General features: G+C 44.3%; 1 protein-coding gene across 4 annotated transcripts in view; it reads right to left on the reverse strand.

Annotated features, from left to right (window-relative positions):
* Positions 1-19,059, reverse strand: part of AGBL1 (AGBL carboxypeptidase 1) — a 411,962-nt gene that overhangs the window by 295,321 nt on the left and 97,582 nt on the right. For all 4 annotated transcript variants that reach the window (XM_081838750.1, XM_081838751.1, XM_081838753.1 and 1 more), the window contains 2 exons: positions 18,497-18,584; positions 2,419-2,569 (listed from right to left, as the gene is read on the reverse strand). In XM_081838750.1, coding sequence (XP_081694876.1) covers positions 2,419-2,569; positions 18,497-18,584 — 239 coding nt within the window. The remainder of the gene's footprint in view (positions 1-2,418; positions 2,570-18,496; positions 18,585-19,059) is intronic.

Raw genomic sequence — 19,059 nt, forward strand, 5'->3', positions numbered from 1 at the left:
TGCTATAAAAGATGCAAATATCTACCTGCCCAACAATGCAATCTGTCTCTGTGCACCGAGGAATTAGGCAGCTGAGCCAAACCAGACCCAGCCTACCAATTCAAGTGCTGCTGAGTGAAAGGTTGCAATGTCTGCATCCCCTTCACAGTAGTTCATCAAAGGCTGAGTGGTGGTGGGGTTAAAAGAAGTGGCAACAGAGCAAGGCAGCAAGCTGGCATCCCTTACAGACTCACCCCATACCTGAGCTCCGCAAGAGAAAGCCTCCTGCAGATACTATCTTATCAGGAAGTCTGTTCCTCATTGTGTCAGAATTGGACCTTTAGTGTGGCAGCACCTGCCCTCTCATTGCACACCAGACAGACGCCATCTCTGTTTCCTCTTCAGCACCTGTTGAAGACCTTCAATAAGCCTTTTAAGTGGAGATATTTATACCAGTCGGTATCTATTTTTAATGTATATAGTTTTAATCTGTACATATGCAGACACGCATATGTTTGCAGTTGTTTTAACTGTTTTAAGTATGCAATTCTTTTATATATGTTTTTAATGTGTTATTACGAGATGCTTTGAGATGCTGCAAAGGAAGCAATTCATAAATCATCTAAAGGACAACAACACTGGAGATTGGTTTCACACCCAATTCCCTTCACTTCACCTCCTTCACCCTGCATTAAAACAAACACAGGGTCACTCCACTGTACCTGCTGGTACCAAAACATTTTCTTATTGGTCCTGCTTCTGCACAGTTATCATTGCTTTTGAAATCAAAGTTGGCCCTCTAGGTTCCACTTGTATGTGCTTGTGTGCAGCAAGACTCTATTAATAACTATTTTCATCTATCACCCTGGAGTAAAATACATTCATTCATTACTCAGAGTAACAGTGGCATTGAATACTGTCCCTTTGCACAGTACGCAGAGGTGTGCTATAAATATGCTTTCAGTTATTAAATGCACATTATATTATGATCAGTGTTTCCAAGTCACTGTTTCCATATGGGATTTTATCATCTTTTCATCTGCATTGTGCAGGTAATTGAGCCCCTGAGTTGCTAAATCACTTTTAATTCATTACTGATCTGAAGGGACACACACACGGGGACACACACACGCACACACTTTGCATGGACATATGCTGGAAAATAAAACCTAATGATGCACATTCATGAAATGGGTTTTTGTTCATCATCCAGTCTGCAAAAATGGAATTGTTTTCCCATGACAAAAAGTTAGAAGCTCCGGGAGAAAGTTGTGAGTTGTTTTAGCTGACCTGGTCAAAGTCATCACTGGGCAGGAGGTGGAGGGAATGTCCCTAGCCATCATGATTTGGCCAGATTCAGGAAATGAGTGTTTCTCCATACCTTATTACACACAGGAGATACACCTTCAATTTATTTTAAATGTAGTGTAGGGTAGTGTAGTGTAGTGCTGAAACTATTCCCCATATTTCATGGACATTTATAGCATTGTCAAAAAAAGCCCTACTTTTTTATTATTGTTTGGTAGTACTTGGAGAAATGTTAATTTGCATTCAGACTCTCTTATTTGCAGTCTCTCTCTTTCCCAAGACCCAATTAAATTGTTATTTCCCCCAAGAAATACCATCATATAGCCAAATCTGACTGAGGACTCAGATGAACAACATCATCTCATTCACTACATGATTTCCACAGACCAATGACAAATCCAAGAAGAACTGCCCTCACTCACAATTGACTTGTTCCCCTCATTCATTACATAGCCAAAACTAATTTGCAACCGTACATATAGACATTGTTTTCTTCCCTATATGGTCCTATGGCAAAGGACCAGCTGGTCAGGACCCTGGAGAGCTCCCTATAGCTACAGTAGCACTTCCTAGAACTATGTCAGGGAACTATTGCCTCAACAGCAGGCTGAAGCCTCCTTTTATGAAGGCTGGAAAAATACCTCCAATCAGCCCACCTCCTCTAAGGGGCTGTCTGGTCATTTTAAGGCCCCCTGCATTTTGCAGTGTATTAAAGGGCAATTACATTTTGTAGAATTTTAAGATTATGTACTGACTTTTTGCTTGTGATTTTGCTTGCAATTGCTATGACCAGGTTAGATATTTTGTTATAAGTCATTAAAGTGAATTTAAACTACTTTATTATATAATCTCTGGCTCCTACAGAGTAGAGGCAGTGAGGGTTGCATGGAGACATGTCCTCTGATTCAGACAAGCCAGGCAAAACCACGTCCTCTGTCCTGAATGCTCCAGGAGTGAGAGGAAGTGTGGCTCTGCAAACAACACCTCCACTCTGCCTCTGAGACTGAGACTGAGCGTAGCTCATGGCCAAATGTAGTGAAGCACTGAGCCTTTCCCCATACCAGAATGCAAACTGAAACAAATTTCTTCCTCATCCCCAATCTGGAAATTCATCAGAGGAAAGAGTTTTACCATCATAGCAGAGTAGGTGTAGGGATAATGGTATGCCAGGTAGCAGACATCTTCTTTATGAGGGAAAACAATGCTGAAAGTAAGTGTGTAGCAGGATTTCCCATGGGTTTTTCCTGAAGCTGTAGCCACTGTGCAATTTTGGTAGTGGTTTCTGGTAGAAGGAGGGAGGGAGGGAGGGAGGGAGGGAGGGAGGAGAGAGAGAGAGAGAGAGAGAGAGAGAGAGAGAGAGAGAGAGAGAGAGAGAGAGAGAGAATAACCTGTTATTCTCATTATTGCTGCTGTTGTTTATATACCACTTAATGCCCAGAAGGCTTCTAAGCATTTTACAAAATAGAAAACAAACAAACAAACAAACAATTGCACAACACTGTTACAATACAGGGTAACTAAAAATACACTGTAATTAAAATATGCAGTGAAATAAATCCCATTAAAATATAAAGGGCCATGACTGAAATGAGCAATAAAACAATCCCATTAACATAACACAGCAAGTAAAACAGCAATCAAAGCAAGAGACTCTGGTCAAGAGATCAAGGGAATGCCTGTGTAAACAAGCGAGTCTTCTAGGGCCGGCAGTGTGCCACTGCAGATGAGGCCTCTCATATTTCAGCAGGGAATGCCTGACTCAATGGGGTAGCAGAGGAGAATCATATACATACAGATCCCACTACAATGCATTCCCAGGAAATTGTTCATTAGGCAAGCATTCACATAATGAGCTGATTATGTCAATTATTTCCTATGGGAACATTTCTAAGCTGTGATTTGTCTGTTCTTCTTCTCTCCCTCCACACTTTCTGCCTGAAACTGGTGTGGCCAATCAGCAAAACTCAGACAAAAGAAAAATGGGTTTGTCTGATTTCTCCTGCTCCCTGATTTGTCTGATCTCTCTCCCTTCCTCCATGTTTTCTCCCTGAAATGACAGCTGCCGATCAGCAAAACACAAACAAGTAAGAAAGTGGGGGAACTCCAGCTGTTTGGATATCTGAATCAGCTGTTCATGTGGTGAGGTTTGGGTATAATTCTTTATGTTTGGATAACAGGGATTTCAGATAATGAGTTTTCTGATGGCAGGACCTGCATGTATACTAATAGGAATTTCAATTCTCCAAGTGCAAGTCCTGAGCTAATAAAAATGGCACCAGCCATACACAAGCAGAAGGAATCCACATGCCCTGAGGACTCTGGAGGACAGAGGCAGAAATACCCCAATGATGATTTAGCATGCTCAAAGGGCGTGGAACAGTGACTATCTGTTAGACAGTGCAGAGGTTCAGGGTGATCACAAGGATAGAAAGCATAGAATGGAGTGGCTGAAATTCTGACGAGGGATCACTCCATTCTGCAATATTTTGTTGCATGTCTCATTTTGCCGCTGTCTAATTTCTTAGATTCAAGGAATTTCAATGCAACACTGAGCTTTTGAAACTGACTTATGATGACTGCAACCTGACTAGTGACTAACATTTCAGAGTCTCAGCTTTTCCAGTTGTAAGGTCAGATTTACCCTATTTTGGCACCAATTTGTGATTTAAACAAAAACAAAAACATTTTTTTCAAGTTTGCACAAAAAGCCATATGCATTTACTCACACATTTTCCTAATATGTGTATTTTTGTATGTCATTTTGCCTAATATATGAATTTCTGCAAGCGGTTTTCCCCAATATAATGCAACCTTGGTATGTTTTTTTTTAACTAATATATTAATTTTTGTATGCACTCTTAGGTTGGTCACCACTGGAAAATACACAGAAGTGCAAGATTCAAAAGTTAGCTTCAGTTCATGTGTTTGTTTGGGGAATTCAATTTAGTGAGTTCATATTAAAAATAAGAATGTAAGAAGAGACCTGTTGGATCAGGCCAGTGGCCCACCTAGTCCACCATCCTGTTTTCTTATTGGTCAACTAGATGCCTCTGAGTATCCTGCAAGCAGAACCTGAGTGCAACAACAACTTTCCTCATTTGTGACTCCGAGCAACTAATATTCAGAGGCAATCCTAAGCTAGATGTGCCAACAGTCTGACTTAGCATAAGGCAGTTTCCTGCATTGGCCTTCCCATATGGAGTTGTGGTAGTCCTTAGGGATATAAGGAGAGCCCCGTTGAATCAGACGGTAAAGGTAAAGGGACCCCTGACCATTAGGTCCAGTCGTGGCTGACTCTGGGGTTGCGGCGCTCATCTCGCTTTATTGGCCAAGGGAGCCGGCGTACAGCTTCCGGGTCATGTGGCCAGCATGACTAAGCCGCTTCTGGCGAAACCAGAGCAGCACACAGAAACTCCGTTTACCTTCCCGCCGGAGCGGTACCTATTTATCTATTTGCACTTTGACGTGCTTTCAAACTGCTAGGTTGGCAGGAGCTGGGACTGAGCAACTAGAGCTCATCCCGTTGCAGGGATTTGAACCACCGACCTTCTGATGAGCAAGCCCAAGAGGCTCAGTGGTTTAACCCACAGTGCCACCCGTGTCCCTATGAATCAGATGGAAGTCACACCTAATCCAGCACCCTGTTCTCACAATTGCCAACCAGATGCCGACGAGAGGGTCAAAAGGAGGACTTGAGCTCAACAACACCCTAGCCACTTGTGATTCCTACTTGTGAGCCAGATGATTTCCATTCCTACTCCTGATCTGAGAACACAAAAACCAGGAGTGTCATTCCCAAAGGTTTGGTGTATGGGAGAGGCAAAGTTTGCAGCAAGCTTCAAAGGCATTCTGTTGTTGCATATATTCAAAATGAAACCGGGGGGGGGGGGGAGGGAGAGAGAGAGAAGCAGGGTATGCGGAAAGCATTTGCTCTTGTTAACTTTTCTATTAGGGTGACCAGATGGAAAGGCAATGGAATTACTTTTAATAGCGCTGGAGAAGGGATTTCAGCAGGTTCAGCTTCTCACACCACTGCATGACAAGCTGCACTAATAGAAATCCCCTCTCCTACACAATAATCAAAGGTAAAGGAGTCCTGGTTTCTTTTGCTGATCCTAGTTTTGACTCTTTGTAATGGCTGAAGATGTAGCTGTTTCTGGTAGTAATACTCACCTGTGACAACATCTCCTAGGATCGCCTCCCTGTTTAGCATCATAGGAAGCTAGCTGCCTTCCACTGAGTTCAGACCATGGGTCCCTCTAGCTCAGTGCTTCCTACACTGACTGGCAGTGGCTCTCCGGGATTTCAGAGAGGGGTCATATCTAGCCCTACTTTGGAGATGCTAGTGAACCTGGGACCTTCTGCATGCAAACCTGATGCTCTACCACTGAGCTATAGCCCTTTCCCTAATTTTGAAAGTAAGATGCGGGTGGCGCTGTGGTCTAAACCACAGAGCCTAGGTCTTGCCGATCAGAAGGTCGGCAGTTCGAATCCCCGCGATGGGGTGAGCTCCTGTTGCTCGGTCCCTGCTCCTGCCAACCTAGCAGTTTGAAAGCACATCTAAGTGCAAGTAGATATATAGGTACCACTCCAGCAGGAAGGTAAACGGTGTTTCGGTGCGCTGCTCTGGTTCACCAGAAGCGGCTTAGTCATGCTGGCCACATGACCCGGAAGCTGTACGCCGGCTCCCTTGGCCAATAAAGTAAGATGAGCGCCGCAACCCCAGAGTTGGTCACAACTGGACCTAACGGTCAGGGGTCCCTTTACCTTTTTAAGCAGCATTGTAGGAAATTTACCATGGCAGATGGCTTCTTAGGCCTGCTGCCATCAGGTAAGTTTGCAGCTGGTGGAGGCACTGATGATCTTGCGCATTTCTGCACCCCACCCTGACCTGGAGCCAACCCAGGCACAAAGCAGGAATGCAAATGTTTCAAATGTTTAAACAAAGGAAGGGTGGTTCCTGCAGATTGACCATGGCTGGGTGCTTATGCTTCTGCCACTTTCTGTCTGCGACAACTTTAGCCCTGCCTTGATTCTGATTAAACATATGCATGCACGCACGCGCACACACACATATCACACTCCCCAGGAAAATACAAATCTTAAGAACGGATGTTCCTTCTCTGTCCTCACCTGGTCTTTTGCAATGTATCATTTTTTTTAAAGAGCCAGCTTCAAGGGTGATGGTGAAAGAGTTCCCATTGGCTGAGATGAAGAGCCAATTCACGCATTTCAAAGCAACCGCATCGCACCAAATTGCATCCGCAAGTACATCTCAGACAATAATTTCCCCTGCCTAGCACCAATTATGCTGTTGCTAAACCTTCCCATTCTGAAGGACTCTGTGATACCCCCCTTATTGTTTTAAAAAAGATATCTTATCAGCATTGTATTAAAATGCAAAATATAAGGAAGAGACCGAAAGATGCAATTTCAGCTGCTGAAATTTACACAAACTGTTTATTTCCCTTGTGTTGTTTTTATTCAGTGGGGCAAAGTCTCAAGATAATCATTCTCCTGAAATCCCATGGCCTAATCATAGCTTCTTTTGTATGAGACATAAAATAATTTGTTGACTTACAAGAATGAAATGGGTGGAAATGTAGCAACAACAACAACATAAAGCTGATAGTTCAGTTGGTCAGAGCAGTTGGTTAGAGCTGATAATGCCAAGGTTGCAGGTTCGATCCCCATAAGGGACAGCTGCATATACCTGCATTGCAGCGGGTTGGACTAGATGATCCTCAGGGTCCCTTCCAACTCTACAATTCTTTCATTCTATGGTTCCTTTCAGAGCAGCCTTCCTCAACCTGCTGCATGCCAGATGTTTTGAACTACAACGCCCATCAGCACCAATCAGTGTGGCCAATGGACAGGGATGATGGGAGCTGTAGTCCAAAATACCTGGAGGGCACCAGATTGGGGAAAGCTGTTCTAGACATTGCATTTCTTAACTCAGAAGCTGCCTTCCAGCTTCCAGAAATGTGAGCTCTGATTTTGCTACCATAGTATTACTTTGCACATGCACAGAAGCATTCCCCGCCATCTATCTCAGGAGGTAGGTCAGAGAAGAAGAAAAATACATTCTCACACTGACTCCAATTTAGCTAAAGTTAGTGATGACTTACAGTATGATTTTATGCATGTCTACTCTGAAGTAATAATAAATAACAAGATGAAAGACTTACTCTGAAGTAAGTCTCATTGGGTTAGTTCAGGCATAGGCAAACTCAGCCCTCCAGATGTTTTGGGACTACAACTCCCATCATCCCTAGCTAACAGGACCAGTGGTCAGGGATGATGGGAGTTGTAGTCCCAAAACATCTGGAGGGCTGAGTTTGCCTGTGCCTGAGTTAGTTGAATGGGTCTTAACTCTTTTTGCTGCAAACCTGCATCCTCTCACCTAGGATTAAGCCTCTTTGAACTTAATATGATTTATGTCTGTGTAGATAGCATAGCATGGAGCTGTTAGTCCCATTGAAATGGAAGAAACACTTTAGAACCAAATTACATGTTACATTAAACCTACTGAAAAACAATTACTTATGCAGAGGCTGTAGTTCAATGACAAAACATCTGTTCTGCATGCAGAAGGTATCATTCTTGATCCCTAAAATCTCCATTGAAAAAGACCAGGGATGCAAAAGACCAGGCACCCTGGAGGACTACTACCAGTCTCAGAAAAGATTACAGGTAGAGAACCTTATGACTATAGAGACAATGCTTCTCTGTCTGGCCCTCAGAACTTTCACCAGACCACATCTCCCCAGAAGCCCTGCTTCACATCCTCCTTGAGTGATTTTGCCTGGCTGGAATGTGTCCTTAAGTTCTGTTCATGCTTCTTGCTTACCTGGAAGAGGACAGAAGGTGTGTGGGATAGGGGGGGGGGTTGTGTGTGGGTGTGTAAAAACTAGCCTGTTGTACAAAGGCACCATTTGCATTCATTATTCTGGCAGCTTTTGCCTCTGCACACTCAGTTCAGTGACTGCAAAGTGGTTCCTACAAGGGTCCATATGATCAAGAGCCTTGTGTGATTGGGGATACTACTTACATGCAACTGTTCACACACATATATTTTTACTGTAATTTTACTGTGTTAGCCGCCCTGAGCCTGGCTCTGGCCAGGGAGGGTGGGGTATAAATATTTTTAAAAAATTATTATTATTATTACTATTATTATCTCCCCCCACAGCAAATGTTGTGGTGAAGAGACGGGGTGAAGCATGCCCTGTTGCAGGTGGAGTCAGAGGTACGTTACTCCCTCACATGCTAATGCACAGAGGAGGCCATTTGGGAAAAGGCTTAAGCCTCCCCTGGATTACAGTTATATGCATAGGAAAGCATAGATGGAATGAACTATTTTCTCCCAGTGTGAGAGCCAGTGTGGTGTAGTGGTTAAGAGCGGTAGTCTCGTAATCTGGGGAACCGGGTTCGCGTCTCCGCTCCTCCACATGCAGCTGCTGGGTGACCTTGGGCCAGTCACACTTCTCTGAAGTCTCTCAGCCCCACTCACCTCACAGAGTGTTTGTTGTGGGGGAGGAAGGGAAAGGAGAATGTTAGCCGCTTTGAGACTCCTGAAGGGGAGTGAAAGGCGGGATATCAAATCCAAACTCCTCTTCTTCTTCTTCTTCTTCTTCTTCTTCTTCTTCTTCTTCTTCTCCCCTTCCTCACATTAACTGTGTGTGATCCACATTAAGTCTGAGAGCAAGCAACTTTGCCAAAGTCACCCACTGCAGTTGATGACCAAACTAGAATCTGACTCCCTGTCCTAGTCAGACACCCAAACCATAACACTGGATCACACATTCTTAAGCAATTAGCCTGAGCTTGTGATTGCAAGCAAGTCCTATTGAGTTCTTCAGAACTTACTTCCAGCCCTAATAAGTTCCCTAAACTCAACAGCCTTTGCAAAGCCAAAAAAAAAAAAAAGAGCACCAGCATTAAGAAAGAGGATATTAATCCAAATCACAATGCTATTAGCATGCAGACTCAATTCGCTGTGCTTTTGAGTCACTTTATAATAGTCAAAACCTAAAGCAAGCTATTTCTCCTTCAAACACTTTGCACTGTTTCCAGCACAGCTGGCACCACCAGTTAATTAATAATCATCATAATTATTATTGTTGCTATCATCATCACTTACTGCGCACATTGTTTTTCATGTTCAAAGTGCTTTACAAATGTTATTGAATTATCCCCCACATCTCCCTTCTTCAGCCAAATTAGCAAGACCAGAAGGCAGAAACTATTGCTATCATTATCCAGATTTTGTAGCATGGGAATGGAAAGAAAGGCAACAAATGCAAAACACACACACACACACATATATCCTGGCTTGTATTTGATGACAGAGATCAACATCACAAAAGCTCAGTCTTATTTGTGATGTGAGAACTGCCACACTGTGGCTAGTGCTGAACCAGAAGCTCTCATCTGTGAACTTTCAACTCGGATTTTCGCCTGTGGAAGGAGCAATGAAAAGGGTCCCTCAAACCCCTGACAATTGTTTTTCTTTTTGTGGGGAGAGGGGTGGGTGGAATTGAGGGCATTACACCAGCAGCATTCCTCCCCCAGCATCCATCAGCTGATAGCTGTCATTTGTTCCCCCCAAAGGAACATTACCCTATAACAGGGTCCAATGAATGGTCCATCTGAGTTCACCAAAGATCCCTGTTGGGTCAGACCAAACATCTATCCCATTTCCCACAGTGGTCAGCCAGATGCCTCTGGGAAGCCCACATGCTGAAGAAGGGCATCTGCTCTCCATGGTTTCAGAAGCAGGAGCCTTTCCCAGCCCAACCTGGAGAGGGCAGCAGTTGATTCTGGAACCTTTTCCCTGCAAAGCATGTGGTGTACTACTGAGCGATGACCCTTCTCTTCCTCAGAAGCCCTCATTAGATCAACTCTACATCATCCTAGATATATATGATCAACTGGAAGTCAGGTATTTAATGTCACCAATCCCATGCTGTGGAATACTCTTCCAGAGAGTATTCTAGAGATTTGGCAGGCATCCTTGCTAACTGACCTTCAGAGAGGATGGAGGGGAGAAGTAGAGGCACATATTCTTCTTTGCCCCACTTCTGACCTGTGCAAGGTCACTGAATTGGTTCAGGGTAGATCATCCCGGGTCAGATTGGGGCCACTCCAAAGCAGCAGCAGAAGAAGAGGAGTTTGGATTTGATATCCCACTTTATCACTACCCGAAAGTGTCTCAAAGTGGCTAACATTCTCCTTTCCCTTCCTCCCCCACAACAAACACTCTGTGAGGTGAGTGGGGCCGAGAGACTTCAGAGAACTGTGACTGGCCCAACATCACCCAGCAGCTGCATGTGGAGGAGCGGAAACGCGAACCCAGTTCACCAGATTACGAGTCTACCGCTCTTAACCATTACACCACACTGGTTCTCCAGACTGGGCCTTGAATTGGATGGAGGGGCCCATATACAGCCCTAGATTACAAAGTCAACAAAGTAGAGAAGCTAAGGACTGTAGAAGGTCAGTTTGCAGATCAAGGAAAACACGAGTGCTCCTTGCAGGTTAAATGAAAGAGGCAAAGGGGACAGTATGGACTTGCACAGTAACTCCTCCCTCCTCTGCTATAATTTTGGGCATCCTCCAGCTTGTGGAAGGCAGCAGTCTACAGTAGTGCACTTCTGATCTAGAAGGACTATCCAGATCAAGAGAATCTAAGAGCCCAAAACAACCCTGCTAGTTCAAGCCATGGGACCACCTTGTCCAGCATTCTGTTCTCACAGTGGCTGACCAGGTGTCTGTGGGAAGCCTACAAGCTGCCCACCTGTGATTTCAAACAACTGGTATACAGAGGCATAATCAGAGTAAACCCATTGAAATCAATGGACAGGACTAACTTAGGTCCAATAATTTCAATGGGTCTGCTGTGGGTAGAAATTAGTTGGATACAACCAACTGCAATGTAGCACCGAGTTGAAGTGGAATATTGTTGCACAAGGAAAAACACAAGTGCATTACCAAAGAGTGTTGACAACAATTGCACAACAAGAATCAGCTGTTGTGCAGTGGGGAACACAGGTACATTACCAAAGAGTGCTGTGCAATGGTATCAGATGTTGCACACCAAAAATTAGCTGTTTCACAAAAAAAGAGTTTCCACTGGTGAAACAGCTGCATTGGAATCATTTGTTGTGCAGCCTTTAAACTCTGCTATCTACTAGGGCTAGGCCTCCGTGTCTCCAGAGAAACTAAGGAAATCAGATAAAGTTCTGGTTGCTTGTGACCTTCTGCATTAGGAACCAGCACCCACACACACACACGCACATGCACACACACATCAATGCTTTTCTCTTTCTATTTTTCTCTTTCCCATGTCACAAAGGACACCAAACAGCCAGCAGGCAAAAAAGAAAGGAAAGGAAGTGTATGTGGAGAGAGGGGAGTAAGAAACTACATTTGTACTGATCTGGGCAGAATTTTAACTACTGACCTAGAAATAAAAAGTTCAGCATCCAATTACCAAGCCCTTGAGCCATCCAGCTTTGCGACAGCTCAGGTGGGGTTAGACAATGAACTGGAAATGAACTGTGGAACGCAATGCCCAGATGTGCCATTGGGAGCCTCACGAGCTGCTGCTGATGCTCCTTAAATAATCAGCTGGAAAGGAACATTATTGCTCTGTGTGTAATAATTGTAAACAGTTGCCAAGACAGCAAACAGTGAATTAGATCATTTTATGGGGGCTCCCGCAACACAGACACCCTTCGCTTTCCCACACAGGCACTAGTGTATAACTGTCACTTTGCGGGCAGGCAATAAACCAGAGCAATGGCGTTGGCAAAACCCTTTTTGACAGAAGGTTTTCTAATAATCTCCATAACGTGTTTGGGGTTGTTTTTTTAACTCTCTCTCATGGGAAGGGGAAGGGAAATGATGCCAGAGCAGAGACGTGGGCTGCCAGATTTGTCTTCTTTGGGAGTGAGTTGTCCCTGCTCCCTGACCGCACACACATACCTCCAGAGGAAGACAAATGTGAGTGGAGTTCGGACAGCGTGTGATCTGCAGACTCGTACATCTCACTTCCCTCTGTCCTTCAGCTCAGAGCAGTCATTCCTGAACTGTGACTAGTTAACAGGAAGAGTGATGCTGCTGTGGCATATGTTAATTAAACACTCTGTGACTGCGGCAGTGCTTGGAATGAACACGTTCAATTTAATGGAGTCAGTTGAATTAGTTCAAAAATCTCTGAACTGTACCTGGGAGAAGCTCCCACAATTGCCAGGTTAAGCGAACATGAATAAAGATCATTTTGGAATAGAATGTGGAGTGTATAGGGTTAACCTCCTGAATGTCCTACATCTGGGGAGGAGCTTCCTATGTAAAACAACGTGTGGACTTTTCCTTCTTCTTACATGGAAAGCAATCGCTGATCGCTCTACTGCTGTCTAGCAGGATTTATGCACAGAGGAAACGTGCTGGACAGGCAGCAATTCCACATAGAACTTTGCACAATTTCTAATTCATCTTCAAGTTCATTCTCTCTCTTTTCCTATCTAGACCCTTTGGGCCTTTAAGCTTAAAAATTGTAATTGTTAGAGAAAACAAATGTTTAAAATTCACATTCTGCTGTGTGTGGGCGTTGATATTTCCTTGGTCTTATGTATATTTTATACACCAGCACAACTTGTAGCATTTTGAAGGCTGAAAAAATATATATTGCCAGGGCCCATTTGGATGACTTCAATTTAAACTGGACATTAATGAAGCTGGTTGGTTGGAATCAGTCCACACAGTGATGGTGGTTGGGTTTCAGGGAGAGAGGCATGGAAATCATTTGGCAACTGTATACCACAGTCTTGAGAGTCCAGGTTTCCCAGTCTTGAATCTCTTGAGCCACATGTCAAAATAATTCCAAGAAGCAGGTCACGTCCACTAACGTCAATGGGTTTGTTCTGAGTAGGACTAGCATTGAGGACCATTGAGTGGACTCAGACATATAATTCTCTCTTCCCTCTCTCTGTTGCAAATTGAAATTGTAAACTCCTCAGGACTGAGACCTGTCTTCTTATCATAGCTGTCAACTTACAGATTTGAAAATAAGGGACCAGCAGCCTTGAAAATAAGGGACCAGCAGCCAAAATAAGGGACCTGCAGCCTCACCTGTTCCAGGCACTCCAGTCTTCCCGTCCTCCAGCAGTCTGGTCAAACTCATGCTGGTAGCTTCGAGAACACTGTCCAACCAACTTTGTAACCAGAGGTTCAACTGAATAGAATCTGAATCACATGCACCACAAGGCCTATGCAGCCTCAACTTAAGATGGCTCCCCGGCCTGGCTTTGCACTGCAAAGTTTGCAGCAGCATGTGCAACAAAATGGCGTCCAGCATTCAAAAAACCCCTCAGCTTGCATTAACTAGCCACACACAAGGCATGCAAGCTCCACCCCGAGTCGTTCTTAGACTTCTTATTGGGTGAGCAACACAGACAAGCAACACAGTTGGAGCCTCCCTCCTCCCTGGCCGGCAGGGAGGGAGGGAGAGGAGCTGCTTCATTTGAAATTTAAGGGACATCATTTAAGGGACATTTAAGGGACATCCATCAATAAGGGACAGCAGCGGGACATGGCGCTGGAATAAGGGACTGTCCCTTCAAATAAGGGACACTTGACAGCTATGCTTCTTATATTTGATAAGGTGTTGCGCACAATGGTTGGGTGTGTGATGAATAGACAGGTTTGCATCCAATGTAGCACTAAGCTAAAGTCACTTAGTGGTATTTTTTTCCTTTGGTGAAATGTTGTACAAGAGAATCCATAAGCAGGTGGCTAGTAACTTAGTTGCACAAGAGATTTGCAATCTGTTGTGTAATGAGTTTCTGCTAGTGCAGCAATTGCATAGGATTCCTCTGTTGTGGACCGTTAACGTTCTCACACCCACTAGAACAAGAGCGGACAGGGAATGCTGTAAACAATCCATAGTTACTGTAGCTACTAAAGTTAACTTGTATGTCTATGGGTGTGCCTGTATGTTTGCAAGCACTGTTATCATTCTACTTCCATAAAGTTATCCATTTGCTGTTTGGAAGTGCATTTCTAAAGCACAGTAGGGTCCTGATCTCTCTCCCTGCACCAGAGAACATGGAACATGTTGTGGGAAACTTTGTTACACAATGGATTGTGCAAACCTGTTTCACAATGAGTTCCGCCAGCACAACTGTTGCAATGGGCTTCCTCTGTTGCGTGACATTAAAACACACCTGTCCACTAGTGCAAGAGAGCTTCGGATGCAGCCCAATGCATCCAATAATGAACAAATGAGGTTTTCCACCTTGGACAGTACCTAACATTTGCGCTCAAATTGTATGTGAGTATTGGGCAGGGGCAGACGGAGTGGGGTTCAGGAACTATGCCAAATCTTGTTTTAAATGCACTCTCTGTATTGCAAAAACCCACATTCCCCAGGCCTATTTTGCATTTCTGGATGAGTTTCAAAGTAGTTTCTTGTCCTTCAGCTGTTCATAATAATAATAATAACATGTATATAGAGTGTTAGAGTATTCGAAGTGCTTTGCATTCATTAGAACAGTAATCTTCAGAACAGTCCTGTCATATCAGTAGGTCGGTATTACTTTTCCTGCTTGTTACAGATGTGTAGAGGGGGAGGAAAAGCTGATAGATGGTATTCTCCCAAGGCCATCATTGGCAGAGGGATTCCCCAGGTCACATCTAACATAGGAAGTTGCCTTCAACTGAGTCAAACCATTGGCTCCTTCTTGCTCAGCACTGCCTACACTGACAGGCAGAGGCTCTCTGGGGTTTCAGGCAAGGGTCTTTCACAGCCCTACAGGAGTTGAACCCAGGAGCTCCTGCATGCAAAGCAGATGCTGTACCATTGAGCCAAGGCCTTTCCTGCATTGCCTGAAGTTAATTTGCCAAGGCTGAGCTAAACATTCAGTCTCAATTTTGGGACTAGGGCTGGTGCAGGAGCTGCCAGAAGCTTTGAACTCATCCACTGCCTCAAACTGCCCTTCTTCACTGCCAGTTGTTTTGCAGTGTGTTCCTTGCAGCTGCTGCCATTGTTGGTTTTCGTCCTACAATTCCTTTCTGAATGATGCTGAAAGGTGTTATGAATGATGCATAGTTCAAAGCAGAATTGATGGGAAAAGAGAAATGGTGGAGACCAACCAGCAGAAAGAGCACCACCATTGATAAGTTCACTTCTAGGCCCATTTTTATTTTCATTGCTGCCCATAAGGGCTATTCATCAGTATTAAAATTATATCGAATACCAAAACTGGTGCCACAGTTGCACCCGAATTTCACAGACGGGAAAATGAGAGCCCATCCCACTATGCATTCTCCCAGGTCGGACTGGTGAGGCTTGAAAAATAGAACACCTCTAGGAATTTTATCAGAAAAAGTCATTTCTGAGAAATTTCAGCCTACCAATTATCTAAAGAAAATTGATGATGTGTGAACTGGGAAATCAGATTAGATTAGAGGAATCCAGGCAGACGTAGGGGGCAACAGTGATCCTAGACAGATATATGGGTGGATAGGAATCAGATGGCAGAGATGAAGAATGAAACCTTTCCAGAGCACATCAACATAAAATTCAGCACATTTCATATTCTGGGAGAACAAGCGGGGGGGGGGCGAGGGGAGAGAGAGAAAGAACAAGCCAGTCCTATCCCATCATCTGTAGCCTATCCCTTTCCAGATTATGATTAAGAACTTAATTGCACTTTCACAGTTTAATCGTACCAGTCAGCTGCTATTTAATCACTGCACAATAACGGCCTTGTTAATGACATTAGGGCCCATTATGACTGTAATCAGCCTATAAGCCTTGCATCCCCTACATCTGCTTGCGCCCAAGTCTGCCAGCACTCGGGAAAGTCGTTCATGCCAGGAGAAAGCAGGAGGGAGGGAGGACATGCAAGGAGGGGAAAGGGGTCCATTGTTCTGGCTGGAAAGTGGAGCGAGGTTGCTAGATCAGGATGGAAAGGGAGGAGGAGGAAGAGAATAGGAAACAGAATGTCATGGAGTCAGAATCTCCTGTTAAAAGCTAGCTTGCAACAAGGGCCTAAGAGGTGCTCTAAAAATCATAAGGAGTAAAGAAATGGGTGCCCACTACCTAAAATCAACTAATTGAAATTGCTTCAGAATATCAACAGCAGAAGGAAGAGAGAACATTGTTTCCCAAGGCAGCTAAGGGATCAAGGTGTTTCTTTTCTTTTCTTACATTATGGAGTACAGCCACCTCTCTTTTTTGCTGCTCATGGCAGCCATTTTGTGCGGGCACCCACGGCCTTTGAGGGGGATTTCTTTCAGAGAGGCAAAATAATACATTATTTTCAAGGTGGGGAGCTATTCATTATAGCAGGGATAGAGAACATCAGGCCCCAGGAGCTAAAGCCAACCATCAAGCCCTATCTGTCTGGCCCTCAGAACTCTCCTCAGAACACACCCCTCATTGGCTCTACTTCACACACTCCTTAGGAGTCTCGGCCTGGCTGGAATTTGTCCTTGAACACCATTCGCTGGCTGGTTGAGAGGGGGGGTGAGTGTATGTGGAAACTATCCTACTGTGCAAAGGGGAAATTTGCATTTGTTGCTCCGCCCACTTTTGCCTTTGGCCCTGCCCACCAATGGCATGTGCCACCCACCCAAAAAGGTTGCACAGAAAGGAATGCAGCCCTTGATCTGAAAAAGGCTCCCCAACCTTGCATTACAACAACAATGGTTTTCCCCTCCTTTTTTCTGTTTTGATTAAAACCCTTTTTTACTCCTGCCATAAACAACAGCGGTAGAGTCACTACCAGTGGTCACCCATTCCAATGCCATGACCAACCCTCAATGCTGGGGCACACGTGTGTGTGTATTTGTAGTGTGTAGGAAGTGGCAACATCCATTGAGGTTCCATCCTACTGATAGCAAATCTACCACTTTCATTCCTTTGTTTGGAAAAAAAAACCAAGTCTATCCCATCCATCACTGTTGCCAAGGCAACATTATATGAGAAGTAAAACAAGCTTTCAAAAAGCATTGGGTGGGGGGAGAGAAGTTGCTCCTGATAGTAAAAACACATAGAATTTTCACACCCACATAACTGAAAGTTGCAAGGGGTTTTGAAGGAGGAGGGCTGTTCTCAACCGCAACATGTAGGTCAAATGTTCCTATTGGAGAAAATGTCACTCCGCATTCATGCTTAAAGGTAAAGGGACCCCTCACCATTAGGTCCAGTCATGACCGACTCTGGGGTTGCGGCGCTCATCTCACTTTATTGGCCAAGGGAGCTGGTGTACATCTTCTGGGTCATGTGGCCAGCATGACTAAGCCGCTTCTGGCGAACCAGAGCAGCGCATGGAAACGCCGTTTACCTTCCTGCTGGAGCGGTACCTATTTATCTACTTGCACTTTGATGTGCTTTTGAACTGCTAGGCTGGCAGGAGCTGGGACAGAGCAATGGGAGCTCACCCCGTCGTGGGGATTCGAACCGCTGACCTTCTGATCGGCAAGTCCTAGGCTCTGTGGTTTAACCCACAGCGCCACCCGCATCCCGCATCATGCTTACAGAATTAAAATTGGAAACATGGACAAAGCCCTCATGAAAATTCACCTGCATTTTAGTGCACATTTCTCCTAATATTTTGCCTAATATACACATCTTTGCAAAGCACTTCCCCTAATATAATGCATTTTTGTATGCTATTTACACTAATACATACATCCCACCCACCTCCTGCACACTTTACCCCAGCATACACATTCTTGCATGCAGCAAGAGAACTGCTCTGCAAAATTTGGAGAAGTGTGAATTTTAAATAATGGCTGGGTTTGGGTTCAAGTATTATGTATTACAGACATTCAACATTAAATGAGAACTAAATTGAATTTCTCCCCCATTCCTATCTGTATGCATGTATTTAAAACTATTTTAAAAAAACAAAACACTAACATGTGCGGCTAGCAGGTAAGTGACTGTAGTTGCAGGCATTGCAAATGGTTGCCCACAAAGAGAAAGAAACCTTCAAACTGAAAAATGTTCTCCCCACCACTGCCCTAGAAAAAACAACAATGATGTTTTTGTTCTCCATCATTTTGTAGCCCCTGTGATCTGCATTTACAGGGTGAAGTAGAATTGGTAGTGCAAAGTTAATAGGGTAATAATGACTTGCAGGAGAGGAAGGAAAGCCCAAGCAACATTCTGGAAGAGGAGGTGGAGTACACTTACTTGTAATAACAGATATCATAGCCCACCCGAATCCAGTGAGGTCTGCCCTGGAGAGCTTCCTTCACTGAATACATGACCGGTTGCATGCCTACACAAAACAAAGGCAGTTTTTTAAAAAATGCGTTATGATGTCCTCTGCAACTGCAAAACAGCTGTTTTACCCAGGACATTTCTTAGGTGAAGACAGACACTTTTCAGGTGAAGACAGACATATACGTTCAGTGCAGTGAGGTTATTCTGAAAGCAGTTCTGCAAATACTTTTCTCTCCAGAATTGAGCACTGAAGGGCAGGGGAACTCATTGGTTCGGCAAGTTTGAGGCAGAAACCGGCTGTGCATGGCAGTAATCGGTTGCTTGCTGTGTGCAGGATAACGTCACCAAGAAACCTTCGCTGACCTAAAACAATGGTGCGATTTGCACATCCCTGCCCTGTTCTTCATTAATAAGAGGGGTGTCCCCATGTTGCATTCAACTGTACAGGCTTTGTGCCCACACAGTTGACTTGCACAAATGAACATGTTGCGCTATTTCACACCAACACCTGATAATGTTTAAAGACAGCT

The sequence above is a fragment of the Podarcis erhardii genome, assembly GCF_964252035.2.
Source record: "Podarcis erhardii genome assembly, chromosome: 14".
Lineage (NCBI taxonomy): Eukaryota > Metazoa > Chordata > Lepidosauria > Squamata > Lacertidae > Podarcis > Podarcis erhardii.